Genomic DNA, 25,907 nt, shown 5'->3' with positions numbered 1-25,907 from the left:
TAGGAGGAGTAATTGGCCAGTTGCCTTCCCAAGCAGAGAGATCAGACCAGGGCAGATAACAGCTTCAGAAGGGGAACTCTTGAACTTCAATATTGTCTGGGTCTTCTCTGTCTAGATGTGAGATCCATCCAAAGCAGTAGTTGTGCTCCAAGACAGCTTTCTGATTGAGCTTATAGTTCCCATGTGGCAGCTGCAAGGTGAAAAGATGTTGGTTCTCTGTACCTCTTTTTCATGGACCTGTGTTTCTAGAAATTAACAGAATAGGGTAGGACAGTGACTGATGTTCCCTCTGTGCCATTGCTCTTCACTCCTGGTGTTCAAGGGCCACTGATGACTCAGATTTTTAGGATATCCCTAACGAATAGTTCATGAGAAGGATTGGCGTGCCAACTACCTCCAATTGTATGTAAATCTCTCTCATGTATATTCATCACAATTATATACTAGGTTCACTCTCAATTATTGGTTATAATCAATATAATATACGAATTATTCAACAACCGTTACAATATTAATTCTCAATCTTTATTAAATACATTTATATATTGTTTTCTTCTTTGATTCACATTGTTGTTTATATCTATAAAATTCTAACTACGATCATCCACATTCACTCATCTATCACACTAATAACACCTAGCTAAAAATTAAAATAACAGCATTTCACCTAAACATCTCCAGATTTTTATAAATACCAGTACTTCTTCCTCGAAATTGCTATAGTTCATACAACAGAAATCGGTTCTCTGCTGGGGGCTGTTAATTCAACCCCATCTGTGTGTTCCAATCCAGTCTTTCATTCCACATTCCCAGGTTAAATGATACTGAAACTTGCTGTTTTCAAACTCATATTACACTCAATATTGATAGTAAGCAGCTACTTCATAGAAAGACCAGAGACTATATCCTCTTGTTTGTGAACAACGTTGCTGGAGTCTTCCAGAGCTATCGCTATTTTTGAGTAAAGGAGACCACCAGGGAATGCTGAACTATCAATATCTACAGGCTGTATCCCAAAAGCAGGCTGTATGTTCTACAGGCTGTATCCCAAAAGCATAGAGAGAGGCTAGAGGTAGTCCAGAGAAGGGTAATCAAAATGCTGTGGAGTCTCCTTAAAAAAATCATATGACATGAGACTTGAGCGATATGATAGAAACATTTGAATACCCGAATGCACAAGAAACAATGGGGACATCATACAGATTTGTAAGGAGGTAGACTTGGGAAAAATTTGTTAATTGAAAGAATGGTGAATGCCTGCATTGTGCTTCCAGAGTGGGTGGAGACAAAAACACTGATTGAATTAAAAAAACGATAAACATAGTGGATCTCTGGAGGTGTGTAGATGGACCCTTTTGGTCATTTAGTATGCAATTTTGCATGAAAATAGTTCTGGAATAGGTCTGGAAATTGCAGCTTGTTAGATTACCTTCTCATTCCCCTTATCCCTTCCCCCATTCCTTTCCTGTGTGTTAGTCAAATGTATCTTTTGCTTGGAAAATTCTAATTGTTCCAGTTTAAATTTGACATGAAAGGCAGAGGCATCAGCATCTGATGATTGCATTTTAACTCTGTAATTACTGTGAAGTAGTTTACTCGAGATTAGCTGGAGGGATTGAGAAGTCACTTGGAATGGATCCTTTTTAGCTTTGGGTTTGGGGGCTCATGCATTGGATATAGAGATAAAAGTGTAAGCTTAATCTTCCCCCGTCTGTTGTGTTCAGTGCCTTACACTAAGAGGGTGTAACAAGCCACCTGATAGAGCAAAAAGGCACCCATTTTTCTGCCTGTTTCATAAAATACTAGCACAGATCTGCAGGAATTGCATCTAGACTGAAGGCATAGATGATACGCCTTTTCTATAGCAGGTGTAAATACACTTGTGTATTTTTATAAAATACATATGTAAATCACATCTCTGCCCTGAGCATATCTACTGTACAAGTACAATGCTGGCTTGCACTGTGCATACTTTTAGGGATGATCTAATTTGATAAGAGCACTTTCACACACAAGAATGGTTTATACCAGTGGCGTAACCATAGGGAGGCCTGCCCCCCCCACTGGGTTCAGCCCCGCCCCCCCCAAATGTTGACATCGTCTGCTGTTATGGCTGGCAGGGGTCTTCAAGGACTGCCATTGGATGATGTCCTTCATTAACGAACACTGAGCATGCGCTGGGAGGGGCAGGGGCGTAGAGACCCATGGAAAGCACTGTCGATTGCTGGGAAAGGATATCTCAAGCTGGTGGGCTTAGGGATCCCTGCCAGCTCAGGTAGTTGGGGGTTGTGGAGGGAAGCAGAGCAGAGCTGGGTGGAGAGTAGGGGGGCAAGACAAAATGTGCCCACCTCAAAAAAAAAATGATGGTCTTACTACACAACTGGTTTATAGAATTACCGTTCATAAGGACAGAAATATTCTGGAATATGTTTGGGTCAGACAGAGGCAGGCGGTTTATAGTTTCTTTCCAATGACCAGTCCGCCAGTGTTCTCATCTTGCAGCAGCATTGCAGACCGACCGACCGACCGACCTCAGTCTCTACCTTCACTTGGTCACTGCTAGAGGTCCTTTTGAGCCTAGCCTAGTACTCCCCACCCAGAATTTGTAGAGACACTGTTGTCTGGGTCTTGCTGTTCTTTCAAGTCCCCCTCATATCTGCCTGAGCAGGGGAGGCTGCAGATATCAAAACCCTCCTTCTTCCACACTGGTGCCTTAACAGACTGAAAAGGGGGGGGGGGGCAAGTAACACTATTTCCCTAAGTCTATAATCTTGCATGTCCAGTTTTGCACATACCCCTGGATTCTAGATAAGGTGTGGTGATTAGCGTGCATTAAGTTGTGCACACACCCAATTTAAGTGCGCTACTCAATTGAGTAATGAGCCAGTCAGTGATAACTGACAATAATTGGAATTTACACACACTGCTTTTTAGGCATATTCTATAGAGGCCCACAGGAATTCTAATGTTCATAGATGAAAAGGGGCATGGCCATGGGAGCAGTCTGGGCATGTCAGGGGTGTCACTCGAATTTATGCGTGTTATAGAATTTGGGGGAACACGCTACATTTAGGCATGGGTATTTACACCAGGTTTTCAGTGACTGGCCGCACCTAAATGTAGGCCTGTCCCCTAGTCCTATGCACTATTCTATACACCGCGCTTAACTTTAGAAGCATTATATAGAATAGTGCTAGGCACTTTAATTGAAACCACACAAAATCTCCCTGGTGGAATGCTCTTTGGTAAACGTAACCAAATAAACTACAAAACCAAAGATAAGAACTGACTGTCTGCAAATAGCAATACCTTTAGTTTTTCTCTTTACACATTATTATGTGATACATATTCATGATGTGATATATTCTTATACTTGTATAAGGGAACCCTCGGAAGATACCACTTATAAAGACAATATCATTGATTCTTTTGCCTAGTGGCATAGCATCTCTTCATTGGGCTATCCCTTAGTTCATTTTTTGTAAGTGCTATTGCAAACACGTAAAAGTGCTCAAACTACATGTGCTCTGAATAATAATAAACTTATCTTGTCTTTTAAGCCGTGTCCATGTCTCTTAATGCTGTACTCCACTTGGGCTTCCCCTGATTACGCCAGACACCGCGGGTTTCAGTACTTTCATCAGGGACTCGGGTTAATTGCCCTCAGCAGATACACAATGACCTGTAAGTTGAAACATTGGCGTTGAATGCTTGTGCTGCACTCTTGCGTTCTTTGTAGGCGCTATTTAAAGGCTACCAACAGCTGTCGCTTCAACGTGACGTCACTGTGAAAACAAAAAATCTTGAGCCAATAAATGTAGTCCAACCGGACGCCATGAATAATATCCTTGCTAACATATGAACGTCTTAACCCGCCACAAGAACTAACACATCCCAATATTGTCCCTAGTTTACAAAGAAATAAAGTTAATAGTGTTGGTAGTGTTGGGTAAATAATCATTACAAAAGGACTTCAATCAAATCATGGAGTTCCATTCCACAGTTTCATTCAATCCCTGTGGGCTAATAGTTTGTAACTTGTGTATCCACCATTGCTCTCTCCTGATTAAACTTGAAGTTCGAGCCCGACCTACATTTGACTCTAATACCTGCTCTATAATAAACCATCGGAGGTCTGAAAAAACATGATGATGTTGTAAACAATTAGAAACTAGTGGAGCAGTCAGAGTCTTTAATTGGCACTTTAATTGGACATGTTTACATTTTAGATATCGTTTTTAGGCACTTTAATTGGATGCATCTAGATTTTAGACGTCATTTACAGAATCCGACCTTTAGTGTGCAAAATTGCATATACATGATATTGAATACTGCCAATTATGCATGTAACTTAATTGTTAAATTAGGTGCTCTTTGGCATTAATCATTTGCAGTTATGTCCATAACTGCACTTACCCTGGGCTTTACTAAACCGCTAGCATGGCTAGCTTACGCTAGTGCCAACACAGCCCATTCACTTTGAGTGAGCTGTGTTGGCAATCCCGTGCAGAAGCCGCTAGTCAGCTTAGTAAACAGATCCCGTAGTGTTCTATTTAAATCGTAGTGCATCATTTCTTTAGTGTGCAGCTGCTAGGGGCTGTGCGCCCAGTACTTTTACACTAAGGTTATAAAATTCTGTCAGTTATGCGCAATTACACCAGCCATTGATCTAGCAAAAGTGCTCATGCCTAATGTTAAATGGGTAACTGTGGACTTGCACTAGTATTCTGTAATTGCCATTAGAGGATTCACGCTTAACGCACACACTTTAGGCGACCTGTTGAGAATTACCCCCTATGCAGATCTGTATCTGGCAGGTGCTACTAGGAGCTGTGCGCCGACTTCTGAGAGGGGAGCAGAATTACTTCCCATTTCAGATTCCAATGCTGCCCAAAACTCACAAAAGCTTCATCTGCGTGAGCAGGTAGTGCTTTCCAGCAGGAGGAGAGCTGCTCTTTCTGAGCACCACATGAGTGCAGTTCACCTTTTCTTGAGCCTCTGTCCTGTCTCCATCACTCCTGCCAGCATCTGCACAGACACCTGCCGTCTGAGCTGGTGCCCAGCATGGGGGCTGGAAAGGGCACTGCTTAGCTGGATCCATGTTACAAAAAGAAGACCAGCAGGGATCATTGCAACAATGACCCTGACATCTCTAGGAAGGGCCCAACAGCTAAAAGAATTTTGAAAAATAGGATTTTGTTTTCATTTAAAAAACAAACAAAAAAAAACTCCACACCAGTACAGATTAAAACTCTTCCTTAAGAATCACAGATTGTCTTTGGGTTGTTTTGGCATCAAGGCAAGACTGGAATTGGGAAGACTAGGCAGCCACCTAGGGCACCAGTTTCAGAGGGGAGGGGGACATAAGACTGGCTGCAGTCAAGGCAAAACAATGTCCTGATAGCCAGAGAAACTAAAAAACAAAAACAATAGCATGTACTTTTAACTGGCAGGAAGGGGAAAACAATTTTCAATTAGCTCATAAACCTCAGTACTGTAAATGACTTTTGGAAATACTCCTCATTGTGTGTGTGTTTGCAAAAAGGAACGTTTAATATTTACAAGTGTGATATCCAATTATGCATTTTTTATAGAATTGTAGTAGGATGATCATGATTGCAGAATTTAATTGTCAATATCTTGAGTGCAGAACTACTGCACCAAGGACTTGGAAAGATTAACAGAACAGGGTATATATAAAGCTGAAAGTTTACGGCAGTCCTGTGGAGGCAATGAGCCCCTAGTAGGGCTGGCACCAGATTGAATGGGGCTCTTGGTCAGGAAGGGGGCTGTGTGTAATAAATAAATAAATAAATAAAAATGTGCCCAAAGCACATCTGTAAAACTGCTGAGCTGTGGAAATGGCCTAGGTTACTGAATGAAGAATTTGTTTTGGCTGTTGCCAGGATCCAAACTTCCTTCCCTATTGTAATGCTGATTCCAAATAAAAGAGCTAGATCTATAAGCAGCAGACAGCACTGGGGTGGATCCTAAAGCCAGGACCAGAAGAGATCACTGCTGTAATGACTCAGATCCAAGACCTCAGTTTAAACTGGAGAGTGAGGTTAGTTGCAATTAACTTGAAAGACCCTCCCCATAAAGCAGGACATGGACCTTGGTAGCTGTTAAATTTAGGGCTGTGTATTAATCATGCTAACTAACGTGTTAATTTTCTGTGTGATTAAAAATGTTAATCGTGATTAAACTACAGCCATGTCCTACCTCCTTTAATGTAATTTTCTGTTTCTACAAGTGTGGAATGTGGCTGCTGCAGGAAGGCTCTTGGGGCTGGCAGAGGAAGCCTGCTTGCATTGCAGATACCAAGGAGGTGTAATTGATAGGAGATTGCGGGAGTGTGCTTGACACATTATCTGGCTTGAAGCAGGTAGATGGAGCTTGCCGCTGTATTGAGTCAACCAAAACACTAGCAAGACACATGCTAGAAATAAGGACTGCATATTTTTTTTGTTACATTTGTACCCCGCACTTTCCCACTCATGGCAGGCTCAATGCGGCTTACATATTGTATGCAGGTACTTATTTGTACCTGGGGCAATGGAGGGTTAAGTGACTTGCCCAGAGTCACAAGAAGCTGCCTGTGTCTGTAGTGGGAATCAAACTCAGTTCCTCAGTTCCCCAGGACCAAAGTCCACCACCCTAACCACTAGGCCACTCCTAAATACATGGCTTGGTGTGAACTAATAGTTTGCCGCAGGGGTGTAGCCAGACACCCAATTTTGGGTGGGCAGAACTCCGCCCTGTCCCACAAGTGATTTGGTCTCTCCCTCTCTCACCTGCATGCCATATGGTCTTTCAAACATCCCCCTCCCCCGCATACCTTTTAAATAGCAGATTTTCACTGGCAGTGAGCAGCAACTAATACACACTGCTCATGCTGGCCCCACAGCCTTCCCTCTGATGCAACTTCCTGTTTCTGCATAGGTGGGAATACATCAGAGGGAAGGCTATGGGGCCGGTGTGAATAGTATGTATCAGTCACTGCGCACTGCAGGCGAAGATCTGCTATTTACAAGGCATGTAGGGAGAGACAGTTGTTGTGAGTTTTTGGCTGGTGGGGCTTGGGGAGCCCTGCCAGCCACATCATAGGTGTGCTGCTACTGGATGGCCCTGAACCCAAAGTGGGTGGGCCTGGGCCCACCCAGGCCCACCCTTGGCTACGCCACTGGTTTGCCGTGGTTTGAGTGTATCAAGATGGCGGCTACGGCTTCAGCTTTTGTCACGTGACACTATCTCCTGTCAATTACACCTCCTTGGCAGACAGTGCCTATGACCCAGCAAGTTTAGAAAATGGCTGGAGGATGGAAAGGAGAGAGAGAAGCCAGGCCACCAGGGTGTGGAGGGGTTGGAGGTACAGTGTGAGAGGTGAGAGAATATCCCGACAGGAAGAAGCAGTATCAGAACTGGGGAAGATGGAAGGTAGAGTAGCATGGAGTAATACAGTTAACTGAAATTTAATTGCAATTAAACATTTGTAATTGTTCAACAGCCTTAGTTAAATTTTGGATGGTTTCTCTTTGTGTCCTATTTTGTTCTAATTTTCAGCAAGGCATTTGTATTGAGTGGATGCAGGGTTTCATATTTTTTCTTTATGACACTGTCCTAAAAAAAATTCAGATAAAGGAAATTTGACGCCATCACAATAGTTGGCACAATAGTTGGTTGTATTTTAGATCAGGGAAAGTCCTACTACAGTTTTCAGGTGTCATAAATTAGTTCACTACATGCTTGGGAGAGTGGAGAGTGTTCTTCGAGTCCTGGTGTTTTTAATTCTCTCCCTTTCTGGTCTGGAAGAGAACAGCTGTAGCCCAGCGGCTGGTGAGCTGTAAGAATGGGGTGCCCTACCTTCCCATTCACCATTCCACAGCCCTGACACAGCTGCGCTGCTGCATGGCTGGCAGTCCACTCAAAGCAGCATCCAACAGCTGACAAATGCTCTCCATAGTGAACCACCAGGCTGGTTGCTGTGGAAACTGCTTCCTTGGAACTAAAGGCCTCAGCCAGTCTGGATTATTTCTATTAGAGATTTTTTCCTGGAGTGGCTGGGGATAGGTGAGAGCAGGTGGAAGACACAGGAAGATTGGATGTAATGAAGTATGAATTATATTGCCTGAGAGTTAATTTCACTGATCACAAAGGTAATCAATAGAAATAAAATAAGACATAGAAAAGAAAAGAAGATGACACCTTTTTATTGGACTAATTTAATACATTTTTTGATTAGCTTTCGAAGGTAGCCCTTCTTCATCTGATCAGAAATAAGCAAATGTTGGTAAATAACAGTATATATAAGTGAAACATGAAAGCATTTCAGTGTCAGTCTCTCAGGATGAGGGTGGGTTAGGTGAGGGACAAGCAGAGCTGGGTGGATGAGGGACAGGGAGATATGTATGGTGATAAGTGGGTGACAACACAGTAGAATTTTATGGTTTATAATGGGCTAGAAAACCCAGATCTTTGTGAAGTCCTGTCTGATGGGTGTCAAAATATTTAATCATTCTGACTTCAAAGGTCTTACATTCCTGTATTGCCTTAAAGTTTCCTTTTAGTATTCTTGCTATAAAATCACTGATACCATGTTCTGGTTTTGTAAAGTGCTGCCTCACAGAGGTGACATCCTGGTTGGCACTGGCATTTTTCATATGATGTCTATGTAAATGAAATCTCTTCTTTAGCATCTGGCTTGTTTCTCCAATATTCATACATAGACACATTTGAAGTCAGAATGATTACATATTTTCACACCCACCAGACAGGACATAACAAAGATCTGGGTTTTCTAGTCCATCATAAACCATACAATTCTACTGCTTTGTCACCCTCTTATCACCCTGCATGTCTCCCTGTCCCTCATCCACCTGCCTCTCCCTGTCTCTCACCTAATGTACCCCACCCTTGTCCTGTGAGACTGTCACTGAAATGCTTTGATGTTTCACTTAAATATACTGTTATTTATAAACATTTGCTTATTTCTGATCTGATGAAGAAGGGCTACCTTCGAAAGCTAATCAAAAAATGTATTGTTAGTCCAATAAAAAAGGTATCATCTTATTTTCTTTTCTCTGTTTTCTTTTCTTTTATTTCTATTGATTTCCTCTAAAAGTGGACTAACACGGTTACCACACATCTCTCTACTTACTGATCACAAAAATATTGAGATTTTAGTGAGACCCTAGGCTAAAATTGTGTTAAAAAACACACTTCTTAAAGAGTAAAGAGAAAGAAACCTAGGATTAAAATCCACAGGAAAAGATACTACAGGTTGTGACCTGGCAGGATTCAGCTGCCGATATGCCTGTAGCATTACCTGGGCTGCATAGAAAGCATTCACTGTCACTAGACGTTTGCTTTCTTAGGGTCACTGAAAGCAGCAGAGTCCCCTTCATTTTGCTGCTCTTTAAATCAGAAGCCGAGTGCCCAGTTGGGTACTAAAGCAGATGAAATGCATTCCATCACTGGAACAGACAATGCATTTACAGGGATAGAGTTGCTAGTGGGTGGTATGGAACCAGTGAATTATTTCTGTAATGAGCTCTTGGAAGTGAGAATCACATGGAGGTGTGTAAATTTATTATACTGTACATCCACAGATTCTGTATATGTGGCTCTCTGGGGGATCTCTCTCTCCTCCCCCCCCCCACCTCCATACCCCCTCCTTTTCATTTTTGTTATCAAAGTGTTTTTTTTTTTCTGCTTCATTGATTGCTGTGACGACAAGGCACTGGCCAGCTCCTACAGGCAAAAGTTTATTTTATTTATTTATGAAATTTTAACAAATTAAACCCAAGCGATTTCACTTGTACAGAAAAGTGTATCTAAAGGTAACATAATCTTTTACAAAGAGATTCTCAAAAAAAAAAAGAGAAAAGGAACATATAATTACACTCAAGTCCACAATATTGGATCCAAGGCTTAGTAAAGAGGGAAAAATGGGCAAAAATTAAAGGCATATTTTACCTGAAGTACATATACATAAGTACATAAGTAATGCCATACTGGGAAAAGACCAAGAGTCCATCGAGCCCAGCATCCTGTCCAGGACAGCGGCCAATCCAGGCCAAGGGCACCTGGCAAGCTTCCCAAACGTACAAACATTCTATACATGTTATTCCTGGAATTGTGGATTTTTCCCAAGTCCATTTAGTAGCGGTTTATGGACTTGTCCTTTAGGAAACCGTCCAACCCCTTTTTAAACTCTGCTAAGCTAACCGCCTTCACCACTTTCTCCGGCAACAAATTCCAGAGTTTAATTATACGTTGGGTGAAGAAAACTTTTCTCCGATTTGTTTTAAATTTACTACACTGTAGTTTCATCGCATGCCCCCTAGTCCTAGTATTTTTGGAAAGCGTGAACAGATGCTTCACATCCACCTGTTCCACTCCACTCATTATTTTATATACCTCTATCATGTCTCCCCTCAGCCGTCTCTTCTCCAAGCTGAATAGCCCTAGCCTCCTTAATCTTTCTTCATAGGGAAGTCGTCCCATCCCTCCTATCATTTTAGTCGCCCTTCGCTGCACCTTTTCCAAATCTACTATATCTTTCTTGAGATGCGGCGACCAGAATTGAACACAATACTCAAGGTGCGGTTGCACCATGGAGCGATACAACGGCATTATAACATCCTCACACCTGTTTTCCATACCTTTCCTAATAATACCCAACATTCTATTCGCTTTCCTAGTCACAGCAGCACACTGAGCAGAAGGTTTCAGTGTATTATCGACGACGACACCCAGATCCCTTTCTTGGTCCGTAACTCCTAACGTGGAACCTTGCATGACGTAGCTAGATATTTACTTTATGAAGAGCCTATTTTTTCTCCTGTTGTTCTCTTAGTTGCCAAAAATGCTGACAAGTGAGATGATTCAAAGAAAACATATTTTACATCTTTATATCTAATGATACATTTACATGGGTATCTTAGAAAAAAAAAGTTCCACCTATTTGTAAAATCCCAGATTTCAGCAAAAGAAACTGCTTACGTCTACGCTGGGTATCTCTTGATACATCAGGAAATAATTGAATCTTAAACCTAGGAATAATTTCTCTCTGTTTTTAAAGAACATCCTCAGTAACCATTGTTATCAGGAGATAATGCCTCTGTGGCAACCAATGACGCTGCGGTGGCTGTTTCTGAATCAGAAGTTTCTAATATTGCAGAAACGTCCAAAGTTCTTGTTGGTGCTCCACTTCTTTCCCTCGGCAACAGTAAAGTGTTAGTCCACTCTTAAGGTTATCAATAGAAATCAAACAAAATAAAACATGGAAAAGAAAATAGATGATACCTTTTTTATTGGACATAACTTAATACATTTCTTGATTAGCTTTCGAAGGTTGCCCTTCTTCGTCAGATCGGAAATAAGCAAATGTGCTAGCTGCCAGTGTATATAAATGAAAACATTCAAGCAGTACTATGACAATCTGACAGGGTGGGAGGATGGGGTGGGTAGGAGGTATGCATGGGGGACATCAAAGCATATCATTAATATTCTAACAGGATGGGTGTGGATAGGTGAGGGGTGGGGTGATCAACAGAGACATACAGCTTTATGGTTTATAATGGGCTAGGAACCCCAGATCCTTGTTAAGTCCTTTCTGTTGGGTGTTCAAATATTCAATCATTCTGACGTCAAAGGTCTTACGTTCTTGTATGGTTTTAAAGTTACCTTTCAGTATTCTCACTGTGAAATCACTGGTACAGTGTCCTGGTTCTGTGAAGTGCTGTCCCACCGGGGTGGGGGCCCTACTGGCTCACCAGAAACTATTACAAAATTAATCAATTCATTTAAACTCACAACTACTTCCGCTTTAACAATGATATCTATCTGCAAATAATGGGCACTGCGATGGGCACCAGGATAGCACCCCAATATGCCAACCTTTTTATGGCTGAGCTGGAAGAGACATTTCTGAATACACACCAGACCAAACCTCTAAAATACTACCGGTACATCGATGACATTTTTATGATTTGGAAGGAGGGTGAAAAAACTCTGAAACAATTTTATTCTGCCTTCAATACATACCATCCTACAATCAGATTCAAAATTGACTACTCCCCAGAAAAAGTCAATTTTTTGGACACCACAGTCTCAATCAGTGATGGCTGTATACAAACATCTATATACAAGAAACCCACAGACAGATGCAGCTACCTCCACAACTCCAGCTTCCATCCTTCACATACAAAAAGATCCATCATTTACAGCCAAGCCACAAGATACCACCGTATCTGCTCTGACCCAGGGGACAGAGACAGACACCTTAAAAGCCTGACTGCATCCTTCAAACAGAAAGGCTACAACTCCAAAATAATCTCCAAGAATATTGCCTCCTCCCTCAAAACACCCAGGGAGAATCTGCTACAGTACAAGGAGAAAAACTCCAAAGACAGAATCCCCCTTGTAGTGACATACAATCCAGAGCTGGAAATACTGAGGAAAATCATAAGAGATCTACAACCTATACTCCAGGAGGATGAATTACTGAAAGAGATATTCCCATCCCCACCAGTACTGGCCTTCCGACAGCCACCCAACTTAAAACACAAGCTAATCAGAGAGTAAACTTCATCACAGACTGAAAAGGAACAGAAGGGCACACGTCCCTGTAATTATCCAGTTGCAAACTATGCCAAATATTTCACAGGACCCCACAGTTATCCACAAAGGAAAGATATTCAACATAAAGGGATCTTTCACTTGCTCATCTTCCAATGTGGTATATATCATTCAGTGTAAAAAATGTAACGAAGGATGCTATATTGGAGAAACAGGCCAGATGCTTAAGACAAGATTCAATTTACATAGACATCACATGAACAATACAGCCAGTAGGGCCCCCACCCCGGTGGGACAGCACTTCACAGAACCAGGACACTGTACCAGTGATTTCACAGTGAGAATACTGAAAGGTAACTTTAAAACCATACAAGAACGTAAGACCTTTGAAGTCAGAATGATTGAATATTTGAACACCCAACAGAAAGGACTTAACAAGGATCTGGGGTTCCTAGCCCATTATAAATCATAAAGCTGTATGTCTCTGTTGATCACCCCACCCCTCACCTATCCACACCCATCCTGTTAGAATATCAATGATATGCTTTGATGTCCCCATGCATACCTCCTACCCACCCCATCCTCCCACCCTGTCAGACTGTCATAGTAATGCTTGAATGTTTTCACTTATATACACTGTCAGCTAGCACATTTGCTTATTTCCGATCTGACGAAGAAGGGCAACCTTCGAAAGCTAATCAAGAAATGTATTAAGTTATGTCCAATAAAAAAGGTATCATCTTATTTTCTTTTCCATGTTTTATTTTGTTTGATTTTTATTGATAACCTCGGCAAACAGTAAACTTGTGAAAAAGGAGGAGGGGAGGGAATAGGTTAAACCCTAGAACAGTCAGACACCCTAAGAAGAGAGGTGATCTTGGTTTTAGATAGGGGTAATCTGTAAGAGTTCTTCTTAGGCCCTGGGAGCAGGGGCGTAGCCAGACACCCAGTTTTGGGTGGACGTGGGCCCAAGATGGGTGGGCAGAAGACCTCCGCCTTGTCCCACAAGTGATATGGTCTCTCCCTCTCTCGCCTGCATGCCATATGGTCTCTCAACATCCCCCTTCTCCCGCATACCTTTTAAGTAGCAGATTCTCACTGGCAGCGAGCAGTAACTAATACACACTGCTCATATTGGCCTCACAGTCTTCCCTCTGATGCAACTTCCTGTTTCCGCATAGGTGGGAGAATACATCAGAGGGAAGGCTGTGGGTCCGGAGCGAGCAGTATGTATCAGTCGCTGCTCACTGGAGGCGAAGATCTGCTATTTACAAGGTACACAGGAGGGACAGTTGTTGGGAGTTTTCGGATGGTGGGGCTTGGGGAACCCTGCCAGCCACATCATAGGTTTGCTGCTACTGGGTGGGCCTGAGCCCAAGGTGGGTGGGCCTGGGCCCATCCCAGCCCACTCTTGGCTACGCCACTGCCTGGGAGAGGAGTGGGTTGGAGGGAGAAATGTGCATAGAAACTGGCCTGTAAATTCTTATATTTGTGAGCCAGTTCAACACAGCTAGATCAAGGGAAGGAGGAGGATTTATAGATCGTCCTGGTCATAGGTTAACTCTGCATTGTGCTTCAGGAGGACAGAGTCTCCTTCTGGGGGTCATAGATTCATATGATGAAGTGACACTGAGTAAGAAAATGGGAAACGCTTTCCAAAGCTGGCCTATTTTTTTTGGATTGATCAACACAGCTTTTGAGGGTTTCGTTCTTGCTAACAAACTTTGGGGTCAATATTCAAAGCGATGTAACCGAGCAGGAGATACTCCTGTCTGTTAAGTCTCTCATGTGGACAATGGCGTACTGAGGGTGGGTCAGTGGGAGCGGTCTGCCTCAGGTGCAGGGATCAGCCTTATGGTTGTTGGTTCCGCCAGTTCCCTGCTCCTTCTGATGTTACTAACTGTTCCTGGGGCAGAGGGAGCAGGGAACCGGTGAAGCCGACAGCTTTGCGGCTGCTCCCAGCACCCCAGGAGGTAAGAGCAATGCACCGTGTGTGTGTGTGTTTGGAGATGATGCGCTGGGTGGGGGAGGGGGACTTTGAACCCCGGGGGATGCTGCATCCGGGAAAGGGGTTCTTTGAACCCCGGGTGGCAGCTGAGGAAGGAACACCACTGCATATGGGGCTATCCACTGAAATTCAGTGACACTTAGCTGGTTAGTGCTGCTGAATATCAACACTAACTGCTAAAACTATAGCTGGAGATTTTGTATATGGTCCAGTGGTGGAGGCCGCATTTATGCAATTAAGTGCTAATATTCAGCACTTAATCACCTAAGTTAACTGGACAAACTGGACTGCATACAACACTGTCCTATCTTTGTCCAGTTTCACTTAGGTGGTTAAATGCTGATTATCGCACTTAACTAGATAAGGGATAGCTGGCTGCACAAACCCAGAGGTTCAGTGCCAGTGCCCGAACATGGCCTAGCATTGAATACCCAGGCATAACGCTGGCGGAGACCAAAAAAGACTGACCACTGCTGGCTGACAATTTACCTCTATGATCCAAAGTAGCAATGTGTTTCATTTATTCCCAGAATGGGTACAGCCAAGGCCAAGATGAGCTTCCCCCTCTTCCAGCCATGCTCTGCATTGTGTTGGCACCCTACTTGGCATTGATAGAGACACTCAGTGGGGTGAGGCCTGCCCACTTTTTCCCAGGCTTCTGAAAATACTGTATTCCAGGGGGTCACTAGGCTATATGACTAGATTCAGAAAGTGACACCCAAATTTGGGTGCTGAAAAAAATGTGCACTGAGTGCTATTCTCTAAACGGTGCTCTAATTTGGGTGTCATGTATAGAATAGTGCATAGTGCCAGGATCCACGCCCAACTTTGGGTGTGATGATTTACACCAACTGAAACCTGGTGTAATTCTTGGCACATAAGTTAGGTGCGAATCCCCTGAATTCTGTAATAATTTATGCATCTTTAGTGAACGCCCCTACCTGCCCATGGCCACGCCCCCTTTTGAGTTGAATGTTGTAAGATTTTTATGTGGATCTTTACAGAATAGCACGTAGCAAGATGCATGTACAAATCCATAATTGTTGCCAATTAACACTGATTATTGATTGTTAGTGCTCAACTGGCTTGTTAGCTAATTTAGTTACGTGCATATTTCATGTGGAAATTTGTGCACCATTTATAGAATTCCTGTTAGTGTCCAGTGGCAGAATTTAGGGACTCCTCCTAGCCCAATCTCTAGTTAAACCTACCTAGGTCATGTGGTTGAAGCACTAATGAGAATTTGTTGCATAGCGTATGTTGTTCAGCACCTCCCTCTTCTCCCCCCACCCTCAACTAATTTGGGAAAGAGCAACACAGAGAGAACAGATGTTAACAGCTGGGTGGCAAATCTGAGGCATGAATTATTGAATACCTTACCTTATGCCACTGAAATTCCCCTTCAGGAGGGGGACACATGTGTCTGTGTGTGTCTTGTCAGAAGATGTGACATTAAACTACAAGGAGTCAATTACTATGCCGTGGGCAAGGGGGGGGGGGGTGAAAGGGTTACTATGGCAACTGCTGGTCCAAGGCTGAAACCCTAGAAATATGTACCGGAGCTGTCTGCAGTTCCATGGTCAGTGGCCCTGTAGAGCATCTGCACAGTTTCAGCTCTCCCACCTCTTTAACAAGGTGACTCTTAACATGCTATGGTGATTTTTTATGCGGCCCTATTTATGTGGTTACCTTGGCTGGTTAAGTGCTGAATATGCACAATTAGTCCCGTACAAATTATTTAATTAGCCAGAAACTGTTTCTGGCCAGTTAAATCGCTTTGAATATCTACCCCATAGTACTTAAGTCTTCACCCCACCCCTAAAAAGGAAGTTCCTTTTTATGGTCAAAAGATAAATATTTTCCTGATGTTTCTGGGGCTACATAACTTAGGAAGTAATTTTTGCAATTTAAAAATTGTGTTTTGGCTCTAGGAGGAAACTTTTTCTTACACTTTCATTGTAAGTGCTTAATTTCATACCAAGGAACCAATTATGTGTTTCTAGATCCTTCTCAGAAGTCTTTCTCCTTAATAAATAGTGGCTCAACCTGTCTCTAGGTTTCTCTCATAGTAACATAGTAGATGATGGCAGAAAAAGACCTGCATGGTCCATCTAGTCTGCCCAACAAGACAAACTCATATGTGCTACTTTTTGTGTATACCTTACCTTGATTTGTATCTGCCATTTTTAGGGCACAGACCGTAGAAGTCTTTCCCAGCACTAGCCCCGCCTCCCAACCACCAGCCCCGCCTCCCCCCACCGGCTCTGCCTCCCAATCTCGGCTAAGCTTCTGAGGATCCATTCCTTCTGAATAGGATTCCTTTATGTTTATCCCATGCATGTTTGAATTTTGTTACCGTTTTCATCTCCACCACCTCCTGCGGGAGGGCATTCCAAGTATCCACCACTCTCTCCGTGAAAAAATACTTCCTGACATTTTTATTGAGTCTGCCCCCCTTCAATCTCATTTCATGTCCTCTAGTTCTACTGCCTTCCCATCTCCAGAAAAGGTTCGTTTGCGGATGAATACCTTTCAAATATTTGAACGTCTGTATCATATCACCCCTGTTTCTCCTTTCCTCCAGGGTATACATATTCAGGTCAGCAAGTCTCTCCTCATACATCTTGTAACGCAAGTCCCATACCATTCTCGTAGCTTTTCTTTGCACCGCTTCAATTCTTTTTACATCCTTAGCAAGATACAGCCTCCAAAACTGAACAAAATACTCCAGGTGGGGCCTCACCAACAACTTGTACAGGGGCATCAACACCTCCTTTCTTCTGCTGGTCACACCTCTCTCTATACAGCATTGCAACATTCTAGCTACGGCCACCGCCTTGTCACACTGTTTCGTCGCCTTCAGATTCTCAGATACTATCACCCCCTCTCCCCTTCTGTACATATCAGACTCTCACCGCCTAACACATACGTCTCCCATGGATTTCTACTCCCTAAGTGCATCACTTTGCATTTCTTCGCATTGAATTTTAATTGCCAAACCTTAGACCATTCTTCTAGCATCCGCAGATCCTTTTTCATGTTTTCCACTCCTGGGTGTCCATTCTGTTACAAATGTTAGTATCATCCGCAAAAATCAAATTTACCTTCTAATCCTTCGGCAATGTCACTCACAAATATATTGAACAGAATCGGCCCCAGCACCGATCCCTGAGGCACTCCACTACTCACTTTTCCCTCATTCGAGTGAATTCCATTAACCACCACCCTCTGGCATTTGTCCGTCAACCAGTTCCTAATCCAGTTCACCACGTTGGGTCCTATGTTCAGCCCATCAAGTTTATTCAAGAACCTCCTGTGGGGAACCGTGTCAAAAGCTTTGCTGAAATCTAAGTAGATTACGTCTATAGCACGTCCCTGATTCAATTCTCCGGTCACCCAGTCAAAGAATTCAACGAGATTCGTTTGGCACGATTTACCTTTGGTAAAGCCATGTTGTCTCGGATCTTGTAACTTATTGGCTTCCTGGAAATTCACTATCCTTTCCTGCAGCATCGCTTTCATTACTTTTCTAATAACCGAAGTGAGGCTTACCGGCCTGTAGTTTCCAGCTTCTTCCCTATCACCACTTTTGTGAAGAGGGACCACATCCGCTGTTCTCCAATCCCATGGAACCTCTCCCGTCTCCAAGGATTTATTAAGCAAATCTTTAAGATGACCCGCCAGAACCTCTCTGAGCTCCTTCAATATCCTGGGGTGGATCCCGTCCGGTCCCACGGCTTTGTCCACCTTTAGCTTTTCAAGTTGTTCTTACACACTCTTCCGTGAATGGTGCTATAGCCACTCCATTCTCATTTGTACATTTGCCAGTCAATCGCGGTCCTTCTCCAGGATTTTCTTCTGTGAAAACAGAACAAAAGTATCTATTTAGCAAATTTGCTTTTTCTTCATCATTATCTACATAGCGGTTCGCAGCATCTTTCAGTCTCACAATTCCCTTTTTAGTCTTCCTCCTTTCACTAATATACCTAAAGACATTTTTGTCACCCCTCCTTACATTTCTAGCCAATTTTTCTTCCGCTTGCACTTTCGCCAGATGTATTTATTTATTGCATTTGTATCCCACATTTTCCCACCTCTTTGCAGGCGCAATGTGGCTTACAATACATCATGAATAGTGGAAATATAATAGAAATTAGGCATTTAGTGTTACAGAAGAATCTTTGGCAACATGATAATGATAAGACATGATAGTTGTATAACAAGCAGATATTATAAGACAGTTCTAACTATGTGTGGAGGACTTATGTATATTCACTTTGGTTGATCTTTGTGGTAAGCCTTGTTAAAGAGATGGGTCTTCAGTAGTTTGCGGAAGTTCGTTAGTTCGTAGATCGTTTTTAAGTTGCGCGGCAGTCTGTTCCATAACTGTGTGCTTAAGTAGGTAAAGTTTGACGCGTGCATTAATTTGTATTTTAGACCTTTGCAGTTAGGGAAGTGCAGATCAAGGAATGTGCAGGATGATCTTTTGGCATTCCTGGGTGGTAAGTCTATCAGGTCTGACATGTAGGCTGGTGCATCTCCATGAATGATTTTGTGAACTAGGGAGCAAATTTTGAACGTGATGCGTTCTTTAAGTGTAGTTTTTCTCGTAGGGGCTTAGCGCTTTCATATTTTGTTTTGCCGAATATGAGTCTAGCTGCCATGTTCTGGGCTGTCTGAAGTTTCTTGATTATTTGTTCTTTACAGCCGGCGTAGAGTGCATTGCAGTAATCTAGATGACTGAGCACCATTGATTGTACCAGGTTACGGAAAACATTCCTTGGGAAGAAAGGTCTTATTCTTTTTAATTTTCACATTGAGTGGAACATCTTCTTGGTTGTGTTTTTCGCGTGGCTTTCGAGTGTTAGGTGTCGGTCGATGGTAACTCCAAGAATTTTTAGGTTGTCTGAAATAGGAAGGTTTAGATTTGGTGTGTTGATGGCTGTGAATTTGTTCTTTTTATGTATCTCTCTCTTGGCTTCTTTCAGTTTCATCCGTTATTCCTCTCCATGTTCCTCTTCTTGAGTTTTTCTGTATTTCAGGAACGCCAACTCTTTGGCCTTTATTTTCTCGGCCACTTGCTTGGAGAACCATATCGTTTTCCTTTTTCTCTTGCTTTTATTTACTCTCCTTACATAAAGGTTTGTGGCCCTATTTATAGCTCAGTTCCTATTGCCTATTGCCTTTTTCTTTGTTTTTTTTTTAAAGGTAGAGATTAAATTTCTGTCTCGTATTTAGTTAACTATGCTTTTGAGCCCCGATATAATAGCAAGTTCTCCATGATAAGGTCTATATTGATCGTTCTGTTTTCCTTGGAGTACATTGTTGTGCTGTATTGGATTTTTGGTTAAATGTGGTTTTTTTCTGTTATTGTTGAAAAATGTAATATAAATGAAATTTTAAAAAATTCTAGAGATTAAGGAGTTGCATTGGCCACTGGCTAGCTAATACATAACTCCTTTGAAAATCAGCCTGTGTATCTCCCATGGAGTTTCAATGATTGTCAGTATATTCTTAATTTATGATTTCATAGTGAAATAAGCAGAAGACCCAGGGTTTCTCCTACTAGCATTGATACTTGAAGGGTAATGGGATAGTTAGGATCTGGGTCTACCATTGCATGCAAACATCATACAACATCTTGAGCAGCAGTGGATGCCTAATAAAAGTCTGGGCTTTTCAGTAAGGCATCTAAGATGCAGGAAGAACTCTCTGCTGTTCTTCAGTTCCAGCAGCTGTACTATTCTGGGAAAACTGGAGTCTTGGTATGCTGTCCTATTTATTAAAGGATCAACTGATAAAAAGGTCTTAGTTTGGAGGAAGTGACGTCAGCTCAAGTGATGGCAGCTCGGGGCTGATGCTTTATTTGAACTGATCATTAACATCGTTACTCCCTCTTCTGATCGCCTCCCCCACAGCGATTTTTTCAGTGCTTATGTTCTCTTGATCATGTAAGAAGTTGGAAGCCTGCAGACCCATGGCTTCCCAGCATGACAAAAGTTTGGACAAGTCACGAGCAGTACATGGTATCAAGATGGCAGCGGCAGAAGCCAAGGTGGAGGAAGATTCGAGGTCAGACACAAATGGCTCCTGTGGAGCGGTGCAGGCCCAGGATATCAAAAAATGGATGCTGGACTTAAAAGCCAATTTTCAACTGGTCTGACAAGATCTGAGATTTTATTTATTTGTTTATTGTACTTGTGCACCAAGGCCTAAACATAGGCAGCTAGGCGGTTTACAAAAACCAAATGGTAAAAAAAGGGGCAAGCCTATACAGAGGCCACTTAAATAATCTACAATAAAAACAAAGCAGGAGGAGCAGAAGGTATCAGGCGAGTTACCACCCAGACAGTTCCCACCCGCCAATTCCCCACAGGACAATTCCCACTTAAGGGGGACAATTCTCCCCAAGGACTTCTACCACCCCCCTCCCCCGGTCATTTCCTACCCTCCCTAGCCTTTTTTAACTGGATCATCTTCCTGGACCTATACGTCTAGCTCCATCTCTACCTGTTTTCAAATCCATGCTGAAAACCCACCTTTTCACTGCTGTTTTTGGCTCCTAGCCTCTACTCATTTGCCCTCCCCTTGCTCCTTCCTTCCTTCTCACCCAGTACTTCCCTCACCCGTAACTGTCTTGTCTGTCTGTATTATTTAGATTGTAAGCTCTTTTGAGCAGGGACTGTCTCTTTGTGTCAGGTGTTCAGCGCTGTGTGCGTCTGGTAGCACTACACAAATGCTAATAATAATAATAACAACTGACTTTCTTGTATTGGGTTCCATGTGTCCTGGCAGTGCTTTTTAAATTTATGTATTTTTACTGACCTTAGCTTCTTTCTTGTATTGGGTCCCATAAGTCCTGGTAATTTGTTATAAATCGTAATCAGTGTGTCATTTTGAGGGGCTGAATTAGTTGAAACCTAGTTTGGGGGAGGCATTGCCCCTCCACATGAACTGCAGTTTGTATTTATCTTTATTTATTTATTTATTTATTTATGAATGATATTTAGATCCCATAGTAAACATGAATTAGGTTGAAACCTAGTTTGGGGGATGGGGGAGGCATTGCCCCTCCACATGAGCTACAGTTTGTATTTATCTATTTATTTATTTATTTACTTATTTATGACATTTAGATCCAAGATTAAACATGAACTAGGTTGAAACTAGTTGAAACTTCATGTCTCGAAGAGGAAAGAGATGTGTAAAAGATAATGTTGGGGGGGGGTTGAGGGGGTACTGGTCCCCCCCCAAACGATCTGGAAGAGGAAAGGGAGGGAGATTACTTGTGTTGGGAATTGGTTCAGTGGGAATTGTCCAGATGGGAATGGGTGGGTGGGAACTGACCTAGAACCAAGCGGAGACAGTACAGTATATAAGGCAAGCAAGATCCTTGAAGGGATTAAAAAAGAGATTGGGGCATCTCAGCTAAGCAGGAGGAAATGGAAGGGAGAATCATCCAATGTGAGAAGTGCATGGAGGAGATGCAATCTTTTTATGATTCTAAGAATGCATAAACCAAGTTATTATGGGAGCAAGTAGAAGACCTAGAGAATAGGTCTCGGAGAAATAATCTCCACTGTAGAGGTATTCCAGAGGAAATTGCTTATATGAACTGTATTGAAGTGTTTCAAGATATATGGAAAATGAAGTAGAGAGTGTGACACAAGCTTCAACACAGGGAGTGTCTATCACAATTCCTTTATGCACCAAACAAAGACCCGACACGGGGCTGTGTTTTGCTGGTAAAAACCACCTTCCTCAGGGGTCAAAATTACAATAACTGCTGCTGATTGAGTTGGAAATCAGTGATGCCCAAATTGGAAAGATATTGGTCCAGTCATGTAAATTAGGATTACATGGATCCAAAAGCACATGATTGGATCGATATTGTTCCTATTTGGGCACTATTGATTTCCAACCCAATCAGCAGTAGATAATTGTAATTTTGATCCTTGAGGTGGGCAGTTCTTGCTGCCAAAACACAGCCCCTTGTCGGGTTTTTGGTGCAATAAAGGAATTGTGATAGACACTCCCTGTGTTGAAACTTGTGTTACAGTCTCTACTTCTTCATTTTCCTTGGATTTCGTGTAGAGGTATTTTCCTGTTTTGCTGTGTACTCGAGATGTTATACAACATGTTTTGCAGACATGATCCCGCTCCTGCAGTTCTCCCTAAGATTAAACTGGACAGAGCACACCGAACACTGGGCAACAAACGGGACAAGACACGGGATATCGTAGTGTGCATGCATGACTTTCAACTCAAAGAGAAAGTTATGAAACACACGGCTGCAGAATTCACTTCATAAACCAATGGAACTTCACAACAGCGTAAGGAGTCTTATCACAGACAAAAGGACACCAATTAGACATACTAGCGCAGATGCTCAATGAGTAACAACCACATATTCACAAACCACAGCAATCTCACTTTCACATTACAATAAAATGGTAAGAAAAGTGAGCCAAGAACCCAATACACATTCACAACCACAGGAAACATAGACAACCACATATTCTGAACAACAACAATAAATGAACTCAACGACATACCAGCCGAGGATTAACACTTCATAAGAAACTGGGACGAAACATTTGAGAACACACTAAACAAAATAGCACCACTCAACCCCCCCCCCCCCAAAAAAAAAAAAAAAAATCACAAAACAACCTGTCCCTGGTTTAATGACAAACTACTACACATGAAGAAACTCTGTAGGAAACTCGAAAGAGCATGGACCAAAAACAAAACAGACACAAACAAAACCATATAGAGAAAAGCCATATGAACATACATAAACAGCATAAAGAAAGTGAAAGCATAACCCTACAGTACATATACGAACCTCAACTAGACCAATATGAAAAAATATTTGAACTCATGAACAAACTACTGAAAACCCAGAACATATTGGCAACAACTTAAACACCACCAACTGCAGATTAGCTTGCACAATATTTCAAAAACAAAATAACAAACACAAGATCAAACCTTGCAAAAGCACAAATAAATGTCACAGACTACCTAGAGGACTGCAAAACACACAACAACCACACTGCAGCAGACAGAATATGGACCACATTCAAACCACCCCAACTAGACACAGTAAAGACACTACTGACAAAATACGCGCATGCATACTGCCTACTTGACAAATGCCCCATCTCATAATGAAAACCCCACCAGACTGGTTCATCGAGTACCTCATCAAACTCATCACATACATGTTTGAAAGAGGTCAATTTCCAACCAACAAAGGTGACGTGGAGGGGCATAATCGAATGAAAACTTCTATCTCCATGGGCGTTTATCTCCGAGAACGGGTCTGTGAAGGGGCGGACCGAACCGTATTTTCGAAAAAAATAGACGTCCATGTTTTATTCAACAATCTGTGAGCTGGGCGTTTTTGTTTTTCAGCGATAATGGAAAATGAAAGTGCCCAGCTCAAAAACGAATAAATCCAAGACATTTATTCGTGGGAGGGGCCAGGATTCGTAGTGCACTGGTCCCCCTCACATGCCAGGACATCAACCGGGCACCCTAGGGGGCACTTTTACAAAAACAAAAAAAAAGGTAAAAGAGCTCCCAGGTGCATAGCACCCTTCCCTTGGGTGTTGAGCCCCCCAAATCGCCCTCAAAACCCACCGCCCACAAGTCTACACCATTACTATAGCCCTAAGGGGTGAAGGCGGGCACCTACATGTGGGTACAGTGGGTTTGGGGGGCAGTGTGGAGGGCTCCCATTTACCAGCACAAGTGTAACAGGGGGGGGGTGGGCCTGGGTCCACCTGCCTGACGTCCACTGCACCCCCTAATAACTGCTCCAGTGACCTGCATACTGCTGCCAGGGAGGTGGGTATGACATTTGAGGGTGAACATAAAAAGTTGTGAAACGGCATATTTTTGTGGCGGGAGGGGGTTTGTGACCACTGGGGGAGTCAGAGGAGGTCATCTCCAACTCCCTCCAGTGGTCATCTGGTCATTTAGGGCACTTTTTGGGGCCCTATTCATGGAAAAACAGGGTCCAGGAAAAGTGCCCTAAATTTTCGCTAAAAACGCGTATTTTTTTTCCATTATCGGCGAAAGGCGCCTATCTCTGACCGGCCGATAACCACGCCCCAGTTCCGCCTTCACCACGCCTTTGACACGCCCCCATCAACTTTGTCCGCATCCGCGACGGAGTGCAGTTGAAAACGTCCCAATTCGGCTTTCGATTATACTGCTTTATTCGTTTTTGTGAGATAAACGTCTATCTCCCGATTTGGGTCACAATATAGGCGTTTTTCTTTTTCAATTATAAGCTGGATAGTACACGCACTTATCCCCAAAAACACTTCTAGCAAGATCAGTGATATCACAAATTACAGACCAGTAGACTCAATACCACTACTGACCAAAACAATGGAAGGTCTAGAAACACAGCAACTAATGGAATACTTGACAAAATTCTCAATTCTTCATAAATCCTAATCAGGTTTTACACCACAACATGGCACTGAAACAGTCATAACCACCCTGATAACAAAAGTCAGAAGCATAATATGCCAAGGACAAAACGTATTACTACTACAATTCTATATGTCAAGTGCATTCGGCCTAGTAGACCACGCCACACTAATGACACAACTCGACAACATAGGAATCAGCGGTGCAGTGGCAACATGGTTCAAAGACCAGATCCTACATTATAAAGGTGTCCAACCAAACATCAGCCTCATGGATCTCTGAGTATGGGGTACCACAGGGATCACCAATATCACCAATACTGTTCAATGTAATGATGGCGCCACTCAGAAAACAACTGGAATTAATGGATTTCAATCCATTTATATATGCAGATGATGTCACCTTTCCAAAACAATATCACAAACATACAGGACAAAATAAAAAAGGATTGGATCTCATGGAAAGATGGGCAACAACTTTCAAACTCAAATTGAACAAAGACAAAACCAAAGTCCTAGTACTATCCAGTCCACACAACCCCACATCCTACCAAAAATTCACAATCAACCAACAAACATACCACATCGAAACAAGACCTAAAATACTAAGAATCATTCTCGACAAACACCTAACACTGGACAATCAAATATCAGCAGTAACATCAAAATACTTCAGAACACTATGGAAACTGAGAAGAATAAGAGACTGTTTTCCTAGACAGTCTTTCTGAATACTGGTCCAATCAACAATACTGTTGCAACTAGACTACTGCAATGCAGCATACATAGGGTGCAAGGAAAACACACTAAAATCACTGCAATCAGTCCAAAACACGGCAGCAAGACCTAGTGGAGCACATGATCTGGTG

The 25,907-nt window shown here is 42.5% G+C and overlaps 1 protein-coding gene across 2 annotated transcripts in view; it reads left to right on the top strand.

The window, feature by feature from the left end:
* YJEFN3 (YjeF N-terminal domain containing 3) overlaps positions 1-25,907 on the top strand; it is a 75,793-nt gene that overhangs the window by 6,645 nt on the left and 43,241 nt on the right. Inside the window, exon 1 of one of the 2 annotated variants that reach the window (XM_030219057.1) lies at positions 5,997-6,064. The exons of the other annotated variant lie outside the window; for it this stretch is intronic. Within the exon in view, the coding sequence (XP_030074917.1) occupies positions 6,024-6,064 (41 nt within the window). The 5' untranslated portion in view covers positions 5,997-6,023. Of the gene's footprint in view, positions 1-5,996; positions 6,065-25,907 lie in introns of those variants that run through there. 2 annotated transcript variants of the gene reach the window in all.

This window comes from Microcaecilia unicolor, chromosome 11 (assembly GCF_901765095.1).
Source record: "Microcaecilia unicolor chromosome 11, aMicUni1.1, whole genome shotgun sequence".
Taxonomy (NCBI): Eukaryota; Metazoa; Chordata; class Amphibia; order Gymnophiona; family Siphonopidae; genus Microcaecilia; species Microcaecilia unicolor.
The sequence above is the reverse complement of the archived record's forward strand: the minus strand, read 5'-3'. Positions and strand labels throughout refer to the sequence as shown.